Source organism: Centroberyx gerrardi, chromosome 12 (genome assembly GCF_048128805.1).
Source record: "Centroberyx gerrardi isolate f3 chromosome 12, fCenGer3.hap1.cur.20231027, whole genome shotgun sequence".
NCBI classification, from domain to species: Eukaryota; Metazoa; Chordata; class Actinopteri; order Beryciformes; family Berycidae; genus Centroberyx; species Centroberyx gerrardi.
The window spans coordinates 21,617,833-21,645,410 of NC_136008.1; the positions used below are offsets into that span (position 1 = coordinate 21,617,833).

At 43.9% G+C, this 27,578-nt stretch overlaps 1 protein-coding gene across 5 annotated transcripts in view; it reads left to right on the forward strand.

The window, feature by feature from the left end:
- rims2a (regulating synaptic membrane exocytosis 2a) overlaps positions 1-27,578 on the forward strand; it is a 146,658-nt gene that overhangs the window by 68,435 nt on the left and 50,645 nt on the right. For 2 of the 5 annotated variants that reach the window (XM_071902402.2, XM_071902404.2), the window contains exons 7-18: positions 98-1,047; positions 10,416-10,627; positions 11,960-12,079; positions 13,671-13,770; positions 13,926-14,049; positions 15,454-15,500; positions 15,854-15,966; positions 17,760-17,807; positions 20,316-20,446; positions 21,003-21,195; positions 23,256-23,409; positions 26,127-26,195. In XM_071902402.2, coding sequence (XP_071758503.1) covers positions 98-1,047; positions 10,416-10,627; positions 11,960-12,079; positions 13,671-13,770; positions 13,926-14,049; positions 15,454-15,500; positions 15,854-15,966; positions 17,760-17,807; positions 20,316-20,446; positions 21,003-21,195; positions 23,256-23,409; positions 26,127-26,195 — 2,261 coding nt within the window. Of the gene's footprint in view, positions 1-95; positions 1,048-10,142; positions 10,211-10,415; positions 10,628-11,959; positions 12,080-13,670; positions 13,771-13,925; positions 14,050-15,453; positions 15,501-15,853; positions 15,967-17,759; positions 17,808-20,315; positions 20,447-21,002; positions 21,196-23,255; positions 23,410-24,391; positions 24,419-26,126; positions 26,196-27,578 lie in introns of all 5 variants that reach the window. The other 3 variants (XM_078287191.1, XM_078287192.1, XM_071902405.2) reach the window with 2 other exon arrangements.

Here is a 27,578-nt window from a genome sequence, read left to right on the forward strand (position 1 = left end):
CTTATAAAGACACCATGATAAATATTGCAAGAGTCAGATAACATTCATGGGAAAGTGAACCACCCACTAACTTCCGCTCTGTCTCTTTGATCGACAGGAAACGAAGCCCATCTGCATCCAGGGATCCAAACCAAAAATACGACCAAAGGGAGGGGGGTGACCACTCGCAGTATGCCCCGGCGGACGGCGGCATGCCCAGATCACCGTCCGACTATGGGGATGGGGACCCTCGGCGGGCTCCGCGGGGCCCACACATGTACGCGGACGTGGACGCAGCGCGGGCGGGCTACCGGGACCGGCGGGGCCCCGGGCGCTGGCACTCCCAGGAGTACCCGCTGGACCAGGAGCTAGACGGACCGCCCAGCGAGTACGACCTGCAGCGGCAGCGCCAGGAGGAGTTCCAGACGCGCTACCGCAGCGACCCCAACCTGGCGCGCTACCCGGTCAAGCCGCAGCCCTACGAGGAGCAGATGAGGATGCACGCCGAGGTGGGCCGCATGAGGCACGAGCGCCGCCACAGCGACGTCTCCCTGGCCTACACGGAGCAGGACGAGCCCGGCCCCATCCGCCTGTCCCGTCAGCATCTCACCGAGCGCCGGCCGCCCATGGTGGGACAGCGCTCCTACTCCGTCGACCGCTCCTCCCCGGGACCCATGGGCCCCGGCCTGGGCGGCCACCGGACCTCCAACCACAGCCCCCCGACGCCGCACCGCAGCCCCGTGCTGGGCGACCGATCCGGGGACCTGCGGAGGGGAGACATGGGCGTGGGGGGGGATCCCATGAGGAGGCAGCAGCACCACCTGGATCCCAGTTCAGCCGTCCGCAAGACCAAGAGGGAGAAGATGGAGAGCATGCTGAGGAACGACTCGCTCAGCTCGGACCAGTCGGAGTCGGTGCGCCCGCCGCCGCCCAAGCCCCACAAAACCAAAAAGGGAGGGAAGATGCGGCAAGTGTCCCTGAGCAGCTCGGAGGAGGAGCTGGCCACCACGCCGGAGTACACCAGCTGTGAGGACGTGGAGATAGAGAGTGAGTCAGTCAGTGAGAAAGGTAGGGGCCACAAACACTACCGTCCTCACTCATTCTACATTATCTACAGTTCAGGCTTTGGCACTGTATACATTGCCTCATGTCTAATGTTACTTTTTGTTACTACATTATACAAATGCCAGCTCCTCAAATGCTTTACCATGCAATTATAAAGCCATCTGTTTCTAGTATTACTGATAGAATGTTATTGCCAGGAAAGACCCATTTCGCTTAATTATTAGTGTTGTCTCATGTTTTTGTTGATATATTATGCAGCTGATGATTCAGAAATAACCTTTAAATTCCTCACAGTCTATGGTCCTGCCTATGTCTCTGTGTGCTGTCATGTATGTTGTATGTGTTTATATATGTGTGTTTGTGTGTGTGCAAGGCAGTATTATCTTTGTATGTGAATCTACTCTTACAGTTACAGTGCCTTTGAGGAGGAGTCTTATGCTCTCATGAGCCAGCCACGTGTTTCTGTGTGTGTGTGTGTGTGTGTGTGTGTGTGTGTGTGTGTGTGTGTGTGTGTAGGTGTGTGTGTGTTTCTGTCGGTGTGTGTGGCTGTGGTTTGTTGGTTTTAAATGAATGCAACACTACTGCTCTCCTTTTCCTGTCATCTTGTGGCCCACATTGCAGGGTCTTGCCTCTGTTGTTTCACATGTTCAGTCTGCTGTAATGGACTGTGTTACATAACTGAGACGGGCAGAAGGAATCAGCTAGAGGGTTGAGGGGGGGTTTAGTCAAGCAAGGTGAGTTGATACTGTTAGCACTCCTGATTGGAAAAAAAATTGCAAATAAAAGTAGTCACTGAATGGGCCGAATAAGATGTCATAAGTCACTGGTTTGCCCTGCATTTGTGTAGTAATACTGGAATTCCTGACAATGTTGTTTTAAGCACACAGTTATAATTACACAATAAGTACAGCTTCTGTACAGACCCAAGTCCCAAAGTGCAAATAAAAACCATAATTCATGTTAGACAAGGTTGTGAATCGTGAATCGCACCGCCCCCTCAAAAACAACAACAACAAAAAAACAACAACAATGAAGGCACATAAATTCCTCATATGTTGACGAGTAGTAGAAAGAGACGAATAAGAAGATAATGGTGGGAGTCGTGTGAAAATTCTCAGCTACGGTTTGAAGATTCATATTTGAGGTTAAATTTCACAGTAACAGATATCATACTTTATTTCATGAAGTGGGATCTGCTTAGTAAACAAAAGACTTGATTTGTAAATAAAAAAGTACTGTAAACCATGATGAAGAGTGAGGTGTCTGATCTCTGACTGACCTCAATTTTCCTCTGGATGCCCACAGTGCCAAGGCATCAGCGCCGTGGTAAAAATGCTTGACTGTTTTGCCATATAATTATAAGTAATTACAACAGGTAGATTGGTCAGTGTAGTATTACAGCCTTTTTAAATGGAAACAAGAAAAACTCAGGACTGCAATTGACCCAGCAGTGGTCTGCCCCTGCCAATCAGCCGGTGGGGTTGGGACAAGTTTTCAATGCTGCAAACACCTCTGAATAATGTCCTGAATATTAATTAATTAATTAATATATAATCAAACAGTGGAGGGTGATTAGACTTTTTCCTGCAGGATGTCCCCTTCAGCCTTGACTTTCACATTATTTTGTAGGGCAGGCCGGCAGGGGCAGCCCACCTTTCAACTGAGCAGCTAGTAGTGTTTGGTGTGACAGTATAAGGCTGAGGGTCTTTGCCTTTCCTTTCTAATTTCCCCCCTCTCTTTGTCTGTCTCTCTCTCCCCCGGAACAAGGGAGATAGGTAGTCTTTATGCACAAAGGTTATCTACTGTACCGCAATGCTCCCAAACCACGCCGATGATGTCATCCCTTTTAAAGTGGTCTTTTACAAAGTCCCAGAGATAGGATTATGGACCGGTCCAATGGGGGCGGGAGCTAGAAGGGAACGCGGGTTGGGGGTGAATGAAAAAGCAGTGACTTTGGTGGTTGGGAGCTGTACACTTAAAAAAAATAATAATAATCAGGCAAGCTCCAAGACATCTCCCTCTTTCTCATGGCTCTGTGAATGGCTTTGTGTTGACCCATATACAGTACAGTAGTCTGTGGAGTCCCACCAAGAGATCAAGGTTTTCCACTCCGTTTTCTCTGTTGTTGTTGTTGTTGTTGAATTTTCAAATTAGATTTTAAATCACTATTGTCTCTGTAGTGTGTATCATTTCAATAATTGTCAGGTCCCTAAGATGCAATTATTTGTTCACACAATATGTCCAGTCTACTAGTGTTACATGCTAGGTTACGGCTCTGCCTTCACACTCCTGCTGTTTAACTACAACAGGGAAATGGAAATGGACATCAGATCCACAACACAAGCTTGATTGTCCATGAGTGTGCACATACACACACACTCACATGCAAACAGACAGAGTGACTGAATTAAATGTAATTTTGCATAGAATCAACATCAAAAGTAATCCTTCAAGCAGATGTTCGACTTGACTGCTTCACCTGGTCGACAGTTGTCGTAATTGCAAATTGATTTTGTTGTCAAACCTGTAATTATGGAGGCCTTTACCTTGGCGGTGTCAAAAGCGGCTAACAAAAGGGAAGAGGGAGGACTGGTTGACAGGACATGGTAGGAACAGACAGACGAGGGGAGGAATAAAAGATGAAGAGGAGGAATATAGCGTCTCACACGTAATTACCAGGATATCTGTGATGATGGAGATATAGGAAGAAGGTTCGCTTATTCTACTGTTTGCCTTTGTAGATAAAAGCACCCGCCACATGCCTGAAATGTTAACTATAAAGGAGGAATCCAGTCGGTCTGCTCTGTTATGTAACCGTCCTCCTAACAAAGGGAAGCAGCACAGCACCGGTGCTACATTATTGATGTGGGGGTTTCCAGGTTTACAAGTAGCCATGGAAAAAAAAAAAAAAAAAGAGGGAGAAAAGCAGGCTGTTTTGAGGGTCAGATTTTCTATTGCATCTGTCTGTGTCTGCCTGCCTCCCCCGCAGGTCAGCCTGTGTAGGAGAGAGGAAAAACAAAGGAAGGAGTTGAACTGTTGACCTGAATGTGTAGGTAGACACAGCTTTGCATAGCCAGAGAACATCCTGTGTCAGCTGATTATGTGTAGCTATCTTTGGTCTTTACTTAGGTATAATTGGCAGTTTCATTAATTTATGACATAATTAAGGCTGCTGTGATACGGTGCTTGCAAGGAGTCTGATAAACGGTTCAGAAAATTCTACTGAACCATTTATTTTGGACCGGGGTGTCCTTATTTGCACTCACTGTCAAAGTAGGCTTAATTATGTAACAGCCAGCAGAGAGGGGATACAGACTCTAGGCCCCAGATTTGGAGATGTGACATTCTGGAGTGTATTAATGTGATCAATAAAAAAACATCATATAATACAGTCAGCCTCTGATCTGCACTCTAAAATACATTAACGGATATAAAGATAGATCACACAGTTTTGGCAGTACATCAAGTTTACAAATAGACCAAATTTAGCATGACTGCTGAACTGGCATAGATGTATTTCAGCTCAACCGGGTCGCGCAGGTGTTTTTCAATGCTCCACTTTGCTTCAGAAAGAACGGTCAAGTTCCTCTGACTTTGATCACAATTTAGATCCTCTCCCCAGTCTTTAAAAAGCTGACCCGACGAAGGAAACTCCCTGCATGTACCGTAACATGCATACCAAGCACTCTTTGATTAGCTACGCCACAGCGCAGAGCATTTTCCCTCACCAGCAGCGTGGAGAGGGAAAAAAAAGAGCCAGAGCAGCTAAGCACAGAACATCAATTGTAATTGCATGTGAGGCGAGAGAGTGAGAGAGAGAGGGAAGCGAGATGAAAAAGAGGGCAGAAAGCACCTTTTGGCCATATGTGGCCAGTCAGCGTCTTAAGGTTTGTGCACTCAGCTTGACTGGGCCCGGAGATGGGTGTGTAACGGCAGGCTAAGCAGGGCTCATGTCATGCTGTCAAACCTCCGAGACCCCGAGGGGTCGCCGAGGAGGAGGGAGGAGGGCTCGACGAGATGGGGGAGGAGACAGAGGGGAGAAGAAAAAAAAGGAGGAGGAGAGCGGAGGAGAGAGGGTGTGCCAGCCATAATGGGCCTGGCTCATGCCCGCGAGGGCCGGAGACTGATTTAGTGCGATGGTCCTCTCCCTCTGTTTTCCTCTTTATTGATTCCCCTGACATGCAGTCTCATAATAGTGCCGAGCAGACAGAAAAAGAGAGGCCGGCTGGCTAACTACAGCAGAGAGGTGGACATTGTGTAGTAGCCCAAGTTACATCCTCATTAATGGCTTTTGGGATCAGTTTCTGCACCTCAGTTGGTCTGTTGGGTTCGCAGTCTGTTTGCTCAAGCTGGATCTTTTTGTCAACATTAGAACAATTTTCTAACTAACACTACTGATCACTTTAGTAAGAGAAAAAACTTAACCTTTGATATTTTAATGTTGGGTAACACTACAGTAATTCATATATAGTGACAAAAGTTAGGCCTTTCTTTGTGTAATTTCTGTACTTTGTAGATCAGCCTTCACCACAGGCTCAACATTCCTCCGTCTCACCTTCCTATCACGGTTACTATGTTTAAACATACACACTGTTTCACCCCTGTCTCTTTTCTGCTCTCGCCCCCTGAATTGTAGTAAAAACAGCATCAATAATTAATGATCCAATTAATAGTTTACACTGGTTTTTATTGAGTTGTCAAAGTGATGGAGAGCCTGCTGGTGGTGAACTCCGCCGCTGCCTGCGCTCTGCCTTCACCCTGAATCAGCACTTTGTGGGGCCTCGGAGCCGGGGCGAAACGGCAGGGCCGGGCGCAGACTGCTGATGCTCACAATTTATGGCCGTGATGAGTTTCCTGCTCCCTGAAAAACCACACAGCACCTCACCGGGGATCAGGGCCCAATTGTGGTGTGCCACTGTTAATAAAGCCCCGGGAAAGAAGGGAGGAAGGCTGTACGTGCCTCCATGCTGGCACCCGCCCAAATCCTTTTGGACAGACAATGAGGGTGGGCCGAGGGGGAGGGGGGGGGGGTATGTGTGGGTGTGCTAGTGTCATGGGAGGAGAAATTGTGAAAGAAATAAGCTTGAGATGAGCTCTATAGTGTCTGAGGATGGTCTATCCATTGCTCCAAAATAGAAAGGGAGGAGAGAGACTTAAAACGTAGCGTGCCTCAACATAAGGTGATTTACACATTTTATGATTCTTCCTCTCCCTGTTCACAAATGCAGGCCTTAAGCTGTTTGGACTATCATGGCCACATTAGGCAAGTGACTTGTTCAACGAAGAGTGTCTACCACGCTAAACTGCGTTCTGGTGTTTATGCTGCCGACAGAATAGCAGCTGGGAGGCAAAGAGGGTAATCACTGTTGTCAGCTGTTGGTTACAGAGGGCCACGGAGGGCAAAGCCCGTCTGGGGACATCCATAATGTTTTATCACAGCGCATAACTGTGTACAGTAAGTGGTTTTAGCACTCCCTTAGATGGATGGATGGATAGTGATAGCAGAGAGAGAGAGGGAAGGAGGAAAGTGTGTTTGTTTGGCTCAGACTGACCTTGCAACTTAGTCACAGCTTGAGAGATATGACCAGAAACTTTTGAGTGTGTTGAAATGTCTTCGCAGAGCATTACACTCTGGAGGGTGTGGATATTGATATCCAAAATGATATGGAAATCATGCTGGATTGCACCAAAATCATCAAAATAAATGCAACCAGCAAGCATTTGACGGACGGCAACATGCAGGACATGGCCAAGTTCAGCATCAGCCTGAACAAGTACAAAACTTTCACGCTGTGATATTATGGCACGGTAAAAATTCGTATTACAAAAGCTTTGGAAAGTGTTTTGAACTGATATCAGAAAGATATTTAGGTCCCGATTTCACAAAACGATGCAGGTAGCAACTATGGACGTCTCAACTTTCATTTTGCGGCTATACTTACATGTTGTTTTTTTTATGTTGGTGCAGGCCATCATATCAACATCTATTCAACGTCAAAATGTTTGCTGGGTATGCATGCATAAAATGTGGGATTGTCTCATATTGTAAGAAGACTTGAAGATGCCGCAATTTGTTTAGAATGGAAAGCCTACCGCCTTTCATTGCTCCTGTAAAGACAGAGGACGTACACATGGCATTCTTTTTCCATGCAGCGTCTTTGTCTTTTTCTTATATTGAAAACTCCTTCCCCTTCACCTTTATATCTTCCAGCCCCCCCTATCGCCCCCCCCCCCCCCCCCCCCCCCCCCCCCCCCCCACTGTCTATTTTTACGCCTTTCCATCAGAGTTCCCTGATTTCCCCCAGATTGAATCCTCAGCCAGGATAAATGCTCGAAGGAGTCCTGTCCTGTATAGATCCATTAGGTTCTACAGCTCTTTGCAGGGGAAGTGAAGTGTGGGAAATGTGACATGTATGGCCCAAGGGTTGCATAAATGCAGAGTTTTCAGATGACCTTACCTGTGCCTGGGGCCATGAGGCTCACTACAGCTACATACATCTGTGCATGCACACAAGTATACGAATAGCAGCACATCTTCAATAGAGAAAGACCACTGTCTGCTGAATGGCCTGTCGTTACCAAATAGGATTTCTTTATTGTTTAAATGGCCGTACCTCATGCTTTATTGGTGTATGCTTTTAATAAGAACAATCTCATTAGGACACTTTCTTAATTCACTTAATTACTGAATTGTAAAATGAGCTGCCAGTGGAAGCGAATAACATTTAAATGTCCATTGCCTCTACAGAATGGGTTGTTAAATGCAGGGCTACACACAGAGTAAGGACAAACACACTGCCAGCTCCTCCCAGTCAGAGAGCAGTATCTCTATACAACTTCAAAGAATTTTCTAGAATTAGATTTTTCTCTCCCGTTGGACAACCTCAGCCCTCTCCTCTTTACCTCTACACTAACATCCACTGGGAATCCCAGCCCTACCTTCGAATTCAATATTTTTCACTCTTTTTAATTAGCTTGGATTTTTAAGCCTCTTAATCAAATTGGAAGTGCTCTCCATCTCTCTGCTTTGTGCATCCACATGGGAAAACAGGGTAAATCCTGTAGGATGACAAAGTTGGTTCTGCAGACATTGACATCGCAGCCGTTGCTTTTTCACTAGATCAAATACAGAGGGTTGATATTTGTCTCCTAAATTAATTGTGCCTTCTCTCTCTGGCTCTTGTGATGGTTCTGTCTTGTATTCGTAGCGGAGAGAGAGGGATGAGTTTTCACCACTAAAGGGCCTTGCTCCCTCCTCTTCGGGGTCTGACCCCCATCGATCCACCTCTTCTCCTTCAGTTAGATTACTGTTTGCACTTAACTTAAAACACAAGCCTAACACGTGTACACACACACACGAAAATAGACCCTTCTCACTCACTCCTAGGGCATCAAAAAGAAAAACAATGTCCCAAAAACCTCCAACATGTAATGCCATTATGGCCATTTGCCCAGCCTGTGCGTTTCTCAAGGCTGTGTGTCCACTGATGCTACTACAGAAGTTGCAATCAGGACCTCATCTTAAAAAGCTCTCCCCGGTGCACTTTAGATTGAGGTCAGTTAAGGCTGCTGTGGCACTGCAATCTGAGTCCCCAGTTAAACATATTAGAGATCTGCCCTGCTTCCTCCTCCTACAGATCCCGCTTGGATAAGATAGCAGGATGCTAACTTTGTTTGAACAAATGTGAGTTGCTGTCTACTGATTTGAAGTTACGGCCCCAGCGAAGAGGCCAAGTTTTTTAAGCTTGCTCTCTGAGAAAGAAAACCAAAATAAAAGCTCTGAGGAGAGATGTTTCAGGAGAGACGGGAGTGAATAATAGATGAAATGTGAGCCTTGTTTTTGGACGAATACTCCTCTCTCCTGGCGGGTTTCACCTGATAGAAGTCTGAACCAGGACAAGGAAAAGGGCAGAAGTTTATTCAGGGTAGCATGACATCAGGATTTAAAGATGTTACGTTTCGCATTTCTAAACATTAATATGTCATTGTCAATAATATTAGTATAATTACTGTTAACAAATGAGACCATGGTTGAGACAATTGGTAGCCTCTATCTCACACCACTGGTGTTGTTAGTGCTAGTTTTTCTCTCATCACTCTGTTTGTTTTGAAGAGCAAGAAGAATGATAAGAGCCAATAGCAATTGGATTGAAACTATGCACTGGAAGAACACTTCCAGTGCATAGCTCTTCCTGTTTTGCGCTGTAAAGCAATATCCCTTTGTGCCATAAAGCAATGCAGCAGATTTCCTGTGAAATCCGACCCAGTGTCACACATTGTAAAATGCAGTGTAGAGGCTGGAAGAGGCTGCTAATCTTCTCCCCGATGGTCTTATTTGCTTACAGTAATTATACTAATCTCAAGTAAGTCTCAAAGTTAATATGATAATGATTTATTGATATTAAAATGCTACATTTAACACCTTTAAAAGGAAAAACATTTTCCTCAGGCAGCATGGGGGCTCAGTGGTTAAACTTCATTCCTGGTCCTTTCTATGTGGAGTTTGCATGTTCTCCTCTGCCTGGGTCAGGTGGATTGGAGACTCTAAATTGCCCATAGGTATGAATGGGAGCGTCTGTCTATCTGTGTTAGCCCTGTGAAGGACTGGCAACCTGTCCAGGGTGTTTCCCTGCCTTCCAGACAATGTATGCTGGGATATGCTCCAGCCCCCCTCAAACCCTGAAATGGAATAAGTGGGTAGAGAAAATGAATGACCATTTTCCTGTCAAAACTGAGAACTTTGTAGAGCAGGCTTGTTGTACTGTGTGCAGAGAGCACAGTGTTGAGTTGGAATTTGGAGGTCACAGCAGTATTTCTGTCCTTTATATGTTGTTACCCGAGTTTCTTCTCTCTCCACAGGGATCTTAGAGTTGTACACTGTATGAGGAAGTGCTCACCTTTCGAGTGTGTACAGTGTGTGAGAGAGTATGTGCGTGAATGAACCTTGTCTTGTTTTCTGTGTGTTTCATGTGCGTGTGTCTGGGTGTCACTGTCGTTGATGTCTGTATGTCGTGGCTCTGTGGTGTCCTCACTGGTCCCTCTCGCTGTCCTCTCTTGTGTATGTGTGCTCCCCCCCCCCTCCCCCCCCCACCTCACAGGAGATTTGGATGGCCATTGGTGGGACCATGCGTCTTGGCATAGCAGCGAGGCTTCCCCAATGTCTTTGGTGAGACATGCGGAGCCCTGCCTTAACCCCCCCCCCCGCCCCCTTCCTGCCCCCGTTATCCCCCTCTCCTCTCCGCCCCTAACCCCCCCCCCCCCCCCCTCCCTCTCTCAGAGTCTTTTGTCATTTCATGTTTCCTTTGTTTTATTTACACCTTTGCATGTTGTTTTTCTGTTTTTTCTTTCTGTTTTTTATCCCACACCTGTAGGGGACAGTCAAAGGGGAAAAAGAAAAACTATTGAGCAGGCATTTATGTCCGAGCCGACACACACCTTATCTGAGAGGCAAAAGAAAATGGTGCGCTTTGGGGGACACTCATTTGAAGAGGACTTGGCATGGTGTGAACCGCAGGTTAAAGACTCGGGAGTTGATACGTGCAGTAGCACTACCCTAAACGAGGAGCATAGCCATAGTGAGAAGGTACTGAGACAATCTAGCCTGCATTTTTTTTACTGTTATTATTATTTATGACCTACCCATCCAGTCTTTGTTTGCTCTCTGTCACTAAGTGTAAATAGGTGAGATGTCTGTTTTTGGATTTTATTTGACATTCTATAAATTGATTTTCCTTGCGATTTCGTTCCTTTTGTTTTCGGTTACTTTTGGCCGCACCTTGCTCGGTGTTGCCGAAAAAGTATTTTGGGGGAACCCTCTTTGCTTGCTACTTGCTGTTTTGCTCCCCAGACAGAAATTACACATCATACAGTATTTTTTCAAAGAAGAGCATTGAAACACAACCTCTCTGTTTGTCATGGCACATAGGAATGTGGGTCTCTCCTAGTTGCATGCTAGTTCTCCTCCGTATTTTGTGCTCTTGCTCTGCAGCGGTCATGTTTAGTGCGGTAGGAACACCTTCACTCAGGCCCATCCCTCTCACTGTGCTGCCCTGTCCCACAGCACCCACTCCAGACAGACCCTGCCCCCCCCCAACTCTCCACTCACTTCAATACCAAAACCCAAATTACTGTAAGCACACTTTCAAAAAAAAAAATAGGGAAGATTGGATTTGTTTTGCACAGACCAAAAAAAGTTCGTTTTTCTTTTTTCCCTTCCACTGCCACGTCTGTGATTTCATCCTGTTTGTGTTTCATGGCTTTATTTTGTGCTGTCCTTTTTTCACCCTTTTTGATCTTCCTTAAAACTATTGCCTCGTGGTCTACCTCATTTGTTTTTGTATCATAAAGTACCTATTTTTTCCTTTTTTTGCCGTCTGCTTTTTTCCCCCCACTACTCCACTTGAGGGTGGTCGTATGTTTGTGTGTAGTGGAGCGCTGGAGTGAGGCTCCAGTCTCCCTGCTCCAGTTTCCAGAGCTGGTTTGAGGAGGAGTGTTGGGGCTGCCTGCTTTACTCTGCATGGGTTGCTGCATGAAGCTCACTCTACCCTCACACTGGCAGGTTCACACAAGCTCGTGAAATCAAGATAGCACTTGATCATGAAGGCTATCGTCAAGTTGTATTTTGGGCGAATTGTGCACCAAACTTTCTCACTGATTAGGTTAAGTTAATTCACAAAGAACGTAATATTCCGTCATTTCAAATTGAAATGATGGAGCGCTCTGCTATCTAAACAGTAAAACAGTCTCCATAAGTCAACAGAGAGTTTGTGTGAGCTTTCTTCCCCAAGTGAATTGACACCCCCTCCTCCCCCACGCCCCCTCTCACTATGGACAGTCGTCTGCTTTGGTCTAAAGTGATAAATCTCAAGTGGATGAGTTGTTAAACAGAAGGTGTGTTGTTGCTCTGACCTTGTAGCACCCGGTGACGTGGCAGCCGTCCAAAGATGGGGATCGCCTAATAGGGCGCATTTTGCTCAACAAGCGCATGAAGGATGGAAGTGTGCCTCGAGACTCAGGAGCTCTGCTTGGACTGAAGGTGAGCTCAGGATGCTTCTGTCTGTCTGTCTGTCTCTGTGTCCGTCTAGGCACACGCACACCCATACACACATATACACATATTGGTGCAAAAGCCTACTGTTCAAGTGACTGTGATGTATCTGTACATTTACCCAAATATAACTCTGAATTGTACTATTTTGTGGCTTCTCTCTTTGGCTCACTCCTCTGGCTGATTTGCCCCCTTGGCTTCCAATTATTGATTACATCATTGTGTTACTCAGTATTAATATTCATTAGAGACTTGATTAGCTTCCAGATGAATATTAATGAGCAGTGTTTGATATTGAGCACTGTAATTTTCCGAACACGCTCACATTGAACTACTTTAATGAACTGCATTCAGCAGCTCGGTGGACACAAACAAATCACTCCAGAACCTGTCAGTGTTTGTCCACACATTGGAGTTTGGCTGCTCAAATGTCAGATTTGACTGTAGATTTTTAAGTTACCACAGTGCTTATCTCTTGAATAGTTCTGTCACATTCCCCTATATAACTGCAATCTCTCCTTTCCCTGATTTCCTAATTTCTGTATGATCATGTGTCTATTCCTGATGCTTCGACAAATGTGTAACCTACTCCTGGTCTTATTCTTGCTTCACATGATTTAAAAGCTTTTTGTCAGAGACTGATGACCATATTGTAGTCGTAGCTACAACATTGCGATAGGATAGATTTTCAGTTTTGGTTGGTGCTTTGGTTTCCCTTCCTTTCTTTGATGCATTAATTTGAACAATCTGCACGTGGTGCAGACTGGTAAAAGAGCTGAGCAGCCAAAGTCCAGAGGAGCATGGGGGGCCATCAGGAGAGAGAAAGGAGAGTGGCAAGATGGGGAAAAATCATTACTGATTGAATGAGCTTCCTGAAATGGCATGTTTGTGTCTGCTCGATGCCTCTGTGCGTTTCTGTCCGCTCAGCAGCGGCCGACCAACCCAGCAATCCAGCCAGTCAGTCCATCAGTCAGGCTGCCAGCCTCGCCTATACTGTCCATCTCTCTCTCTCTTCCCTTTCTCTCTGAGTCCCCCTCTCTGGGTGCTGCTCGTTACATAAAGCCATTTCATTTAGCAGACTTCCCTAAGCTCCTTTGTATATTGGCATTCAGCTGCCATTAAGAGGGATTTTTATTTGTATGATGCCCATGTAGGCTGAGCAGAGCAGAGCGGTTCAGGATGGTACAGTACAGCTCTTGCCCACGGGCCTGTGCTGTTACAGAACCGCAGAGTAGTACCAGAGCCCCCGGGAGGAAACACGGCCCTGGACATTTTTCTGAAAAGAGATGTACTTTTACCATTGACCCTTGCTATGTAATGCTTTTTATTGAGGATACATACCTTGCAGGCAAGAGCTAAAGCCATAACATCAACAGGAGACTTTGAGGGGAATAAAAAACTGTCTACATCTGCAAGTTGCAATACATGTGTTATGTCCTCACTGCAGCCAAATGTGGTTTTGCCATGAAGAGTTAACATGAGAGTACGCTGAAATAATATTTTGAGATAGTTCAAGTATATTGAGCTGAATTTTCACATATAATTCAAAGCTTATCCATTCACCTGTCTTCTTCTACAGGTGGTGGGTGGCAAGATGACAGAATCTGGTAGACTTTGTGCTTTCATCACCAAAGTGAGGAAAGGAAGTCTAGCAGACACTGTTGGGCACCTCAGACCAGGTATAAATAACAAAACCTTTTCTTTACAGTGAAATGAATGGATTCTCTTGTGTTTTGGCACAATCTATAGACACAGTGATTTTACTGTTTGCTTTCGATACCAGCATACGAGAGATCAAAACATTACATGTGACATATCCCTTGTGTTTTTGCAGGTGACCAGGTGCTGGAGTGGAATGGGAGACTTTTACAAGGAGCCACATTTAAAGAAGTTTACAATATCATACTAGAATCCAAGCCTGAGCCGCAGGTGGAGCTGGTGGTCTCGCGGCCCATAGGGTGAGACCTCACCAACAGTATTACACAGTGTTCATATCATACTCTTTACAAGACAGTAATTATGGGTTATTATTAAGCAGCAAGCCATGAGAGGCCATGGTTTACAGTGATTTCAGAACAGCTACTGTAAGAGGCGTTGTTAGGCGTGACGTAAAATGGAGGGGTTTACTGACAGAGGAAAGCACAGGAATACTTAAGAGGAGAAGCCAAATGCTGTTTTAGCTGAGCCTCTAATAACAATATCAGAATCAATCATATGTAGTCGTTACTTTTTGAGATGATACAGCAAGCACACTGTGTTTCTTACAACTTACATTAATGTATGACACATACACAGCGTGAAGCAGAGTGGTTTATTGCTTTTTTAACATGGCGGTACCACACCATTGTATTAAAAAAACAAAGAGCATAAACTTTCAGTAAATCTTTGATGTTTAATCAGTAACAATTAAATAATGCCCTGCAATAAGCGGGTAGAGAGAGAATAAATTAATTAATTAATAAAATAATGATTAAATTACATTTTTCTGCCAAGTAACATCGTTCTTGAATATTAGCTGAACAAAGTGCTTGCTAGGCAACACAAGTACACCACGGAGAGGTGATTCTTGATTAAAGCATTAATATTTAAATGAACTGTTATACTCCCAAATGTGTGCATTTATCAGGTATTTTACAACGACTTCAAACTTAACTCAGCCAATCAGAACTGAGGACCGGAATTAGCCATTTTCTAATTCCTAATATATAGTAATATAAAGTAAAAAACATGCAGATCCCAAAATTAAACAGAGTAATAATCACTTACCCCAGAATATCTTGTTGCCATCGATACTCTCTAAAGAAACGACTGCACTTATGTCTGTAAGCCCATTCATACTGTGCCGTGTCATTGCCGATGTGACTCAGAATAATTTTGAATAGTATTGAACCCTCTATAATGGGGAGACGTGAAGTGAGGGAATCCAAGAGGGGAGAAAGCTTGTGTTTTCACTGAATGTGTTTGTGAGCGAGTGGCACCGACTTGTTTATTCAACATCTGCTCCTCCGTCCCTCTGGTCCAGGCTCTGTCGGCCGGGGCCTCGTACGGGACCGAGCAGTGCAGCGCGACGAAATGAATGCCTGCCGCCTCGCTTGCGCTCTCTCGCCTCCACAAACAGCTGTATGCCGATTGTTTTTGAAAGCGGAAATAGTGGGGGGGAAACGGCAACACCTTTTGCTTTGTCAATTCCCATATTTGACCTGCTTTGTACTGCTGAGGGAGCTGCTGGGTGAATGAAGACTAATGCGGTGCTTAGGGTCATTAAAGCACAGTGCATTCAGCATTAGCTCCAATTGATCCCCCTATCCCCTCCTTCGCTTCGCTCTCACACACTCACGCTCCTTCTCTTTTTCTTTTTTCAGAGATATTCCAAGGATACCAGACAGCACACATGCACAACTGGAATCAAGTGAGTCTGGTTGAGCTCTTTCTTCTCCTCCCCGCTCTGCAACCATCGTTTGTTAGCCCATTTTATCCTATTAATCAGCCTAGAAACATCAAGCTAAGGAAATGAGTGAGAGTTGATTCTATCACTCTGCCTCCCTGTATCTCTTTCTTCCTCATGACATGCATGCTTGCCCTCCTTCTGTCTCTCTCTGTCTTTTTCTTCCTATCTCCCTTACTTCTATCCACCTCCTTCTCTTCTTCATGTTACCGAAACAACATACAGTATACTCAAATCAATACGCGCTGAGGTCTCGACATCTGAACACGAATCTCTCCTAAAAAAAAAATCTGATTGTGTCGTCCGCACCCTGTCAGGTTCGAGTTCTTTTGAGTCTCAGAAGATGGATCGCCCGTCCATCTCCGTCACGTCCCCCATGAGTCCCAGCATGCTGAGGGACGCCCCCCAGTACCTGTCAGGACAGCTCTCAGTAAGTAGCCTCAACATGACCACACATACAAACAGCATACATGTGAAATCCTGCGGAGGGCTTGCACTACTAGATGGCTTTTATCAGTGTTGACATCATATGACTGGAGAGTAAGATGGGCTATGAGGGTTAGCTGAGTACAAATGACCACATTTCGGCGTATTGATCATGTGTGTTCATTACACACTGTTCATTACACACTTCAAACTGTTACTGTTAAAATCCTAGTTCAAGCCAGTGTAAAGGAAGTAGGCTAGGCTCCTCTCAGTCAGCCTGTTCAGTTGGCCCTTTACCAGCCCAGCATAGGATTGTAGATCAGGTTACTTTGTGTTGTCCATTATCTAGTATAAAAAACACTCCTGGGGTAAGTGAGTGGAGGCCAGCATTAAAGCAAGAGATAAATCAACTCTCAAATGTAGGATCCAAGAGGGAATTAGCTTTGGTACTAGGGGCAACACCTCCAGCACATCTTCTGTCTCCAAACACAGACATTTAAGAAGAAAAAGTGAGGATTAGGGTTTGACCAGTATGGGTTTTTGAAGGCTAATACCAATACCAATATTTTGGGATTGAAGCTGCTGATGGCCAATATTTTGTGTCAGTATTCAATGTTGTTATCAGTATTCAGGAAAAAAACAACAGCAGCAAAAAAGTATGCAGTGCTTGTATACAGAATTGTTTTCTTAGCAGGATGGGAAAAAATCATTCAGACCATTAGACACTAAAACTCTCCATTGAAACCCGGGATGACAATAATACTAATACTATTACTACTACTACTACTACTACTACTACTACTACTACTACTATTACTACTACTACTATTACTACTAATAATAATAATAATAATCAGTGGCAGCAGCAGTATTAATATACAACACAAAAAGCCATAGAGGTGAGACAAGTAAAATGACAGTGAAAGAGGACTGCACTGGAGGTCACAGACAGAAAGACAGAGGGAGTGGAGAAGGGAGTGTAAGGCAGTTTTTAGGGAGGGTGGGAGATCAGGAGAGCGTCTGATTCTCTTTCCCGTGGCGGAGCGTCCCATAGAGCGGCACGGCTCAGCTCAGGCCCTCCAGCCCTCGTAGGCCGACATCCCAGAGGCCTGCGCTGACACCTCTGACGCAAATACACCCACTCAGCCAATCAAAAATCAGCTCCGCAATCTGCAAACCTTTCGCAGCCCAGACAGTGCCTACATTCTCCATTTCCATGAAAGGGCTGACCTTGAAAGCCTAAAACAACAGATGACTGAAGCTGCTGCAGTTCATTGAATATACCTCCTACCACCCAATCTGCAACGCCCGATTAGTAATTCTACACAGTTATGAACTGTCGATATGATATTTTTGGAGGGGTTTCAAAATTGTGTTTGGGGATAACAATTGGGGATAACGTCACTGTGACGCAAGCTATTTGAAGCAGGAGAGAAGTGGCCTGGAGAGGAAGAAAGAGAGATAGTGTAATTATGAGTCATTGATAATTTGCTCCAAAAGCCTATGCAGAACTCTGCCTCAGAAGAATACAGCACAGAGAAGCTCAGGGACAGAAAAATCTCAGATAAAGCTGAAAGGAAAAAAAAAACATATCACTGAATATCACACAGAGATGCAAATGAAAGGTGGAAAAGAAAAAACAAATGAAAGAATGATCCCGATGGCCTAAGTCTCCTCATCCAAAACTACAAACTTGTGTTTAGAGTGTACATGTGTGAGTTTGTGTTGTTGTTTTGTGGGGTTTTGGTTTTATTGCATTTTGTTTTGTTTTTTTGCTGTTTAATTTTGCTTATCCAGAGCCAAAGCCTTAGTAGAAGAACAGCGCCATTTGCCCCTAGGGTCCAGGTAATGGGCCCTGTCTGAAGGGCACAATCTCTATTTGGTCTTTGCTCATTGACTGTTGACTGGCCTTTTTCTGTTTCCATACTCTGGAAAATGCATTCCCAGGGAAATGGCAGCTTCAAGTTTCCCTCTCAGTGCAGTGCATTGTGTCATTTTATTCTATTTGATTTCTTAGTATCACTATTATTAGATTTATTATTGCTCATTGATACCATTTTAACCCATTCACGCCATTATGCCCAGGTACTGCATGCCCAACTAATCTAAACTACACGTTTCTAAGAGACACTCTTCCATTGCCTGATTTCTTCAACCAACAATAGTAATTTCCCCCACCTTGTGTCATAAAGTCACTTTGGCAATGCAGGAGGGTGTCTCCCTCAATTTTGTTTGATTACAGTCTTTTCTGGAACAAAGGACTTTGGTTATTTTCTGTTTCAATGTGACATGAAAGCAGGCCGTGATAACTCTTCAACCACAATCACATCTAGGACTTAAAGAACTGTTAATCAGCAGATCATGGTTGATGGGTCTGGAGTTCATGTTGCAGTGAAAAGATACCAAGTTCACCGTCCCGTTTCTGAAACCAGGTTGCATTTTCCTGTGCAGATGAGAGTTAATGAATAAGCAAATTGTACCTCCCAAATAACAAACTTCAAACCAACCAAACCTTTGAAGGTTCCCCTATGCCGCGAGGCTCTCTTTTAATCTGTCATCTTTGATATCAGTCTGTCTATCTCTGTGGTTGTTGTTTTTTGACATAGACTAATTTAGTGGGAATCTGTGTTCTTCGTTCAGTCAGCCTGAAGGTTGTAATCCTGCTTGGGACGTTGGATATTTACCTCACTGACACTGTTATGCTGTTTTGCTTAAGAATGACCTCGACAAACTTTATATGGATCTGATCAGTGGTCTCATTGATAGAGAATATTGTTCATATGCATAATACAGCATATGAACGTCTGCAATGATATGCACTGTGGGTTTTCTCATTTAGAGGTGCCTGAACACCAAACTGAATATAAGATAGGGAGTTAGAATGGAGGTGAATAAATAGGTTTTGTGTGTGTGTGCGCACGCGTGTGTGTGTGTGTACCCTTGGAAAAGCTTCTGTGGTTCAATTTATTAGCTATTAGCTAGGACACATTGTAAAGCCACTGTAAATTACATATTGTATATTTGAATAGTTTGTCACATCGTGCACTTTGTTATGTTGGTGACATTTTCAAGGTGAATCTTTGTAGAGTTATCTTACCAATTCACAGACAGCATATCTGTATTTTATGCGCAGTATAGTAGTGGGCTACAATCTTACAGATGATTTGGTACAATTTGTTTGACCATAAGCCCCCTACTGTATGTTGTGTGCCAATATCAAATCTCTTGACTTGTCTTGAATGCGTTCTCTTGCTTTGCTGCATGCATAGATACAAAGCTATTGTTTTAAATGGTGCAGACCCTTTCCATGATCATATTTTCAAAGAAGTATGGACAAGAGCTTAGAAGTTCCTTTTTTCTTTTTCATTGTATCCATTTTCTTTAAGCAAAGCCATCCGTTGGAGTTTTCTCTTCTTCTAAGTGTCTTCTTCACGTGTCCATACTTCCCTCTCGTGTGAACTGTCTTTGATTCCACTCACGACAGCATGATTGATTTCTGCATATCAATGCCCACTGAATATCTAAGAGAACATTATTAGAGACAATCACCACTGGTAGACAGTATCATTTCAGGCAAGCACACACTGTTAATTTTAGAGCACGTTGCCTTTAGCATTTCACTTCACTTCAGTTCAGTTGAAATGACATTCAATCCAATTACATTCAGTTCCATTCAATAAACTTTATTCATCCCTGCAGGGGACATTTTCATGACAGGCAGAAACACATACATTTTAAAACAAACGCTCATACATAAAAACAGTAACCGCAACAGATAGGGTAGAACAAACAGAACACAGTCTCTTTTAGACTATATGGTAACCTGACACCATTAGATGCACATTACTAGACAAACATACATCTTTTTCATTGGAGGAATGTCTCTTAAGCATAGAGACTCAAGTATCACTAAGTTCTCATATTCAACCTTGCAAAGCTTTTTTTATACTATTAGCATAATCATACCATCATAGCATCAATATGTCCATGTTTTAATGAACATTTAAGCTTTGATAAGTTGCCCTGCAAAGCATGTGACCTGACACCATTCTAGCAGGTAGACTTCTTCCTCCTTTTGCCCCATGGGGTAGATACAGGAGAAGACAATGTTGCCATGGGCAGTCAAAAATTGTAGGTGTAACTCATACAGTGAAATTGTGAGTGGATGTTGAACAGGAAAAGATTCTAAACATCCTGAACCTTCCCTTTAGGCAGGCAACACATGCAACATAACTCCATTTCTAATTGACCTTGATGAGGTTGTCTTCTCTTGCATCGCTCCCCTATGTGTTTGTTTATTCCTCACGGCCCTGAACAGTCTCTCAGCAGGCGCTCTCTGCTCTGACCCTGCAGGTCAAACTGTGGTATGACAAAGTGGGCCATCAGCTCATCGTCACCATCCTGGGCGCCAAGGACCTGCCACCCAGGGAAGACGGCCGACCCAGGAACCCCTACGTCAAAATCTACTTCCTCCCGGATAGAAGGTAAGAGTAGAAACAGTTTCCACCGGTGTGCCATGTGCTCATTTTACCTACACCCATTGTATGTCACGTCCCTTGACTCCATTCACTCTAGAGCTGTTACTTATCTTACTGTACTTTAAAATGTTGGAGAAATCGATCATCAGTGGGCAGCACAGAGTTCATATCATTTTTAGAGTGTAGGTTTTTGTATCAGGATGGATTTCTTTGGTATTGCTGTGGTGTCAGAAGATCATGTGTCATTGCTTTTCATCCGTTATCACCAGAAAGGACAAACTAGGCTGTATGGATATATGGATGTCTGTGGATGTGTGTGTAGTTTTACTTGTTTGCAGTTAAGTGGTGTGATTTTGCACTTTGTTTAGCGGTGCTTTCTCATCCAGAGATGAGGAATGGCGGAAGTGATGACTGGACATTTTCAGAGAGACAGAGCAATCATCTCACCACCTCATTCTCACCACCTTTCCCAGCATGCAGTGGTGCTGTGGCCCGTGCTGTGTCGTGTTATTGACCTGTTGTTTTCGTGGCTGTTCTCTACCATGGTTGTAAATAAAAACAGTTTGAATTATTGTTCCTCCAGCGACAAAAGCAAGAGGAGAACAAAAACGGTAAAGAAATCCTTAGAGCCCAAATGGAACCAGACCTTTATGTATTCGCCGGTGCACCGGCGGGAGTTTCGGGAGCGCATGCTGGAGATCACGCTGTGGGACCAAGCCAGGGTGAGGGAGGAGGAGAGCGAATTCCTGGGAGAGGTAAGGAGACCCAACCCCCTGATACCAAAACCCCACCCATCAGGGATCTGGGACACTCACTCCCAGACTCTCTGATATCACAGCTAATCCTCTTGAATGGGGTCAAGCCCTTAATAAAGCTCTTGGCCATTACAAGGCTTTTGGTGGTCGGGTCCTTGTCCAACACGGATGGGGGACGTTGATGTCATTTGTACCCTCTGTGTAAATCTGTTTGGATGAATTTACTCACCTTGGCAAGACGCAAGGGGTTGTTTTGGGATTCAAGCTCAGGGTAAGAGCACTACTGATGTGTGGCACATGCAGGTGTTTGTGGTGTGTGTTGTTCTACTTGTATCCTTGTGAGAACCAGTGTTAGTATTAGACCTTTGATGTGAGGACATTTTTAAAAAGTTGAGGTCATTTTGGCCGGTCCTCGCTCAAGGGGCTAGTTTAGGGTTCGGGTGTAGGGGGTTAGGGAATTAATGCAGTCAATGGAAGGTCCTCATAAAGATAGAAGTACAAGGATGTGTGTGGATGTGTGTGTGTGTGTGTGTGCATATGCGTGTGCTTGTACATGCATATGCAGACACCCACTATAATAGAAGAAATCCTTAAAATTACAACTTTTAAAAAGACTCAAAAAGATACAAGCTACTTAATTACGCTGACTGCACAATATCCCTCCCAACCACGAAATGGGAAAAAGACACTCATACCCAGTACCTCGACCCAAATCTGCAAGAACACCTTAATATGACTCACAGCACTGACCTGCAACTCATTCAATATAACATCATTCACAGAGCACATATCACACAGTAGAAAATGCACTAAATGGGACTTTCTCAATCAGACATTTGCTTACAATGCATTCAAAACTCGCCGGATGTCTGTTTTCATGCCACCTGGCACTGTTCACCTGTACAACACTTCTGGCACTGGCACTGTCGCTCTTTTTGGGCTGCCGGATTCCCCCTTCCCCGACTCTGTGTTTACTAGGCCACCTCCACGTGAACTGGAAAGCAAGAAAGAAACTAAACACTACACAGTGAAGCTTAGTCACAGAACACGTATCAGTGGAGAAAATGAACGCCTCTGCTAATAATCAGACATAAAACTTCCTCACCTCACTCATCAATTCTCTGACTTCATAAACATGTATATACATACTGTCATACATGAGCCCAAACACACGCTCTCTCTCTCACACACACACACACACACACACACACACACACACACACACACACACCACAAATGGAAAATCATATACCACCAGCTGGACTTAAATGTCCTTCTACATCAATAAACATTTAGACTACCACTATTTATTATTTACTTAATTTATTTATCATTATCATTATTACTATCATTATATCATCATTAGGCCTATACTATTGTAACTATTTGTCACTGCCTTCACTGTCCGCTATTACTGTTTATTTTTCCTATTTGTTTTCACTTATTATAAATCTCTGTGGTTGATGTCATTACTTTTACCTTTGGTTATCATTCCTATTTGGTATCTTTTATTTTATTTTTTTTCCATTGATTGTTGTTCCCATTGTTATTTTACTGTCAGTTATCATGTCTATTTGGTATCTTTTGTTTGTTTGTTATCATGATTAGTATTTGCTCAATCTACCAACTTACTTCAACACCTGATATACAGTATATGACACACACATACACACAGTTCTTCAGACACTTTACTTTTATAATTTTCGGCCGCATGCACATACACACACATTGATTAAATACATACATACATACATACATACATACATGCATACACACATATTATACGTTTACATACACATACATAACTCCTCCCAGATCTCATACAGCCTTTTACGCTTTTCACATGCTGCCACTAATAGTTTGCAATTATAATTACAAACGTACATAACCCTTACAAACCTAAATAACCCTTTTAACCCTAATTTGTTTGTTTTTCTTTTCCCTGATCCCCATATCTCTATATATCTATATATCTATACATATATATATATATATTTATTTACTCACATGCACTTATATGCATGCGACCTTACTACGGTCTCTCTCCGCTCCTGCTACAGATCCTGATTGAGCTGGAGACAGCCCTTCTGGACGATGAACCACACTGGTACAAGCTGCAGACCCACGACGTGTCCTCCGTCCCGCTCCCTCGTGCCTCCCCGAACACACAACGCAGGCAGCTCCATGGAGAGAGCCCCACACGGCGGCTGCAGAGTACGTATCTCCTCTATCACCGGCACCACTTCACAAAGCTCTTACTAACATGCTGTAATCTACTGTATGGAGCCTGGGAGTGGCCGGCCTGTAGGGAAGAAAGTGGATTTTATAATAACAAAATATTAACTTGTGGGCACGACATGCCATCCTGAGCACATGTTATCTATGAGTTGCAAGCATAGCTTTTGAATAGATATGAAAACTGTGCACATGTGTTAATACATAGAGTATAAAGTCTATAACATCCCTCCAGCTTGTATATCAGTGACAGCATAACCCATGAGCTCTCAATATCTTTGTCACTGTATCTAACGATAATGCCTTGCATTGCAAGCATTTTCAGTTTGTCTTGATAACTAATCCTTAATTCATCCTCATTAATTTTTTACCTGAACTAAAACTTGATTAAGGAATCTGTCCATTGTGTCTTATCAAAAGCCTGATCCTACTAAGTAAATCAAAACAAAGTATAAGGCTAATTAAACTAAATAAATCAAGTCACTCAACCAAATCCAAAATATTATGGCACGTGGCTCAAATTTGAAACTCACTTTAAAAACTTGTTAACATTTTATTAAATTGTGTGCACATGTTAATTAATTTCTTAGCATTAATTATGAAATTGTGCACACAGAAAAAAAGAAAAGAGAATTAACTCAAACAAGGGAACAAGTTCTATCTCATATATTCGATGTACTGTTGTAAATCTGGCCTTGACATATCATGTTTTCTTTTTTTTTCTATGGCCAATTCCAGGCTCCATAATAATTTGCAGATGTATATTCTCATTTACAAATAAGGAGCAAATACAGCACACCTGTGGTTTATTTTAACATCATGTAGCCCACTGCCTCTCTATGTCTATTTTAGTCCATCGAGGCTTGAATGACCATCAGCAACAGCAGTGACAGTTTTTACATATGCAGTCTTTTGTCTTGTCATCTCTGTCACATCAACCTGACTACTTCTGCTTTTACAGACAAAGGCTCATATTCATACAACTCAGGTAAAGGCCCCCAGCATTCCCAGCCAATGCTGCTCCACGGAGCATCTGAGTGTTACTGTCCCGTTTGGAAAATGCGTTCTTGTGCCCTGATTCTCCGTCCCTTTCCATGTAGGGTGCACGTTTCTGCTGCCTAACACGAATTTCAACGTGTTGAGCTGGCGTGAGATCGGTAAAACCCATAGTTTTACGCCACTCGTTTGAAATCCACTCAGGGTAGCAGACAACGTGCACGCTCCGAGGAAACAGTGATTTTAGGACACAGTGATCTCTCCCTCTTTGTGCACTTACCTGTTCACTGTCCCACAATCCTATCCTGCAACCCACAATCCTCTCCTGCAAAACTGCACTCTATCCAGTTGATTTTAGGAAAAAACACCTGACTGTTCTTCTGTTTTCCAGCTCAGAGTTTTGGCCAGTCCTGGCAGACACTGTATGATTTGATTCTGACCACTTGTTTTTCCTCTGTGATGTATATTTTTTTCACATTCTGCCCCTTACTGATATTTTCCCTTTTAAAAATGAACAAAATACTGTTGCCAATTTTTGCAGCCCATTCCCCTTTCCTTGTGTTTGTGTGTCTTGGATGTGAATACGTACTTGAAATTGTCTTGGCACACATGACTCCGTTGTTTGCGGGAGTGATAGATACTTTGCTTATTATTCTTAATCTTCTGAACAGCGGTGGTATATTTCCTTGCTGAAAAGAACTGAGGCTTTGATTGTCTTTATGCATAATACATTACTCTCCGGAGCAGTGTTTTCCTCTATCCAAAACCAGAAATAGCTCTTTTTATGGCTCCTCTCTCCCCGGTTTACTCGCCACTGTTAAAGTCTGTGAACAGATATTGGTTAACATGCTTCAGACTGCTGCACGGTAGTCAAGTGTTACGCGGGACCGCTTCAGTATACTGCTCCTACTAGATACTTAAAGCTCGCTCGCTTTCCCCGGGACGATTTTCTGGGCGTTTATGTTAGTGTGAGGTGAAAGAGCTGACAGCTGTAAAAAGTTTCTAGCCGACCGAGATGAGAGGTTGGGAGAGGCACTGCCAGAGTGCAGCACTTGTCATTTCTGAAAAAGCACAAGTGTCCAGTTGATTTAAGTTGACAGAATGGTGAAGACGGCAGGGGGTGGGGTGGGGGGAACAGGGTGACAGGGGTGGGGGCAGCATACTTTAAAGAGAGGGGACAAGGAGGGGCGGCAAGGCGAGTCGGGAGGATGAAGAAGGAGCCGCAGAGCTGGATCGCTTCTCCCAGACCCCCCGTCTTCACATGTAAATTGAATGATTGAATGTGTCATTTAAAAGTGCCACAGTTCAGATGAAGAGAGATCTGTTGTCTTGTAGACGCTGGCCGGCGAAACGCAGCATTATTTGTTACACTCGGCGCATATTTTCACATACGTTATCGAAAATGCTCTCTCGCAGGAGCGTTCGCCTGAATTTGTGGCGTGCGGTGACATGAATTAGAGACTTGCGTTCATTGGGTAAACATCTGACTGGATACAGCCAGAGCCCTCAGCTTAAACCGATAAAGATTACAGTCGTGCCAGGTTGCTGTAATAAAAGCGATCGAGTGAACTAGACGAATGTGAATTGACATATCTGTCTTCCCCCCCTCTCTGTCTGTCTGTCTCTCTCTCATTCAATCTTCCCCCCCTTTTTTTTTACTCTCCTCTCCCCATCTTTCTTTCTGTCTCTTTATCCTGAAGGATCCCAGAGGATAAGCGACAGTGAAATCTCAGACTACGATTGTGAAGACGGTGTTGGGGTAATAACAGGTAAGCTACTAAGTCTGTAATAACATATTAATAACACTTAGTCATACTGCATACAGTACAAGAACAAGAAATGCATGCGAATGAATACATCTGCACTACAGACTCAAATCTGAAATCTTTCTAAATCAAATGACAAAGATAGAGCCCAGCAGACAAAGATTTTGACATTGAATAGATAGAAAACCTATGTAATAGATAGAAAACCTATGTAAATATGGTGCCAAAATGAAAATTAAGATGACGTCTGTAGTCATCCATAGCTGTTACCTGCATCATTTTGTGAAATCACCCAAATATCTTCCCGATAACAGTTTCCAAAGCCGTTTTAATATGAATTTTCACTGTGCCGTAATATCATATTGTGAATTTTTGTGTTCATTTGGGTCAACGTTGAACTCCTCCTGCACATCGCTATCCATCAAATGCTTGCTGGGGGCGAACATCTTACAAATACCGCTCTATAACATATTAGCAGAGTAAAATGCTGCAGCAGCACAGTGAGGAGCAGTGAGGTTTTGTCTGCCTCTGCACCGCTAGTTGCTGTTCCTGCTGTATACACCCTGGCTCCAGCAGCACGCCCACGCTGCACATCAGGAGAGGAGAGGAGAGGAGAGGAGAGGAGAGGCAGAGCTGTTACCAGCCAGAGGGAGGCAGAGTGAGAAAAAGACAGAAAACGACTATAAATTTGCCTACATAGAGTGTCATCCTTGACAAAATGATGCTGAAGCATGTAGGGTAGCCATTGAAAGAATAAAGGCTTTTTTAAGTTTTGCACAGGAAAGAAGAGAGCATTTTTTCAAGTATTCTTTTACCCTTGACTCCAGTTTTGCAAGCCAGACTGTAAGCAGACTTATTTTGGAGAAGCATAAAGCAAGTGTGCACTCTGGTATCTCCTCTCAAAAAATATCCCTCTTTTTTTTTCTTTCACCTGATGTTGTGTTTCAAGCGCAATCCAAGCCCCACGAGACTGCCAAATTCACCGCCCTCATTCGCAGGAAAGGTATCGGTAAATTGGGGCGCAGAATCGGAGACAGCTGCCTGCGATATTCTTGTAGCGCGTGGTAATGGTTTGCATCCTTATTAGTAGATCCAGGCCACCGAGAAAAAGGGAGAGAAGGAAAGAGAGGCGTAGAGAGCTAATGCGTCAGAGAGAGAGAGAATGGAATAGATTACTGTAGCAAACTGCCTCTCAGACAGACAGACAGGCAGGCAGGCAGACAGACAGGGGAAGCCTGGGCTTGCTGATGATACTGTAGCTGAGGGAAACCCTCCTCCAGCCTCTTTAACATTCTCATCAGCCCCTCACTGCCTCACCACGCCAGTCCCCTTCACTTCATTCACAGTAAAGGGAATACCCCTTCGCTCAGCTCTGTTCGCACCCTC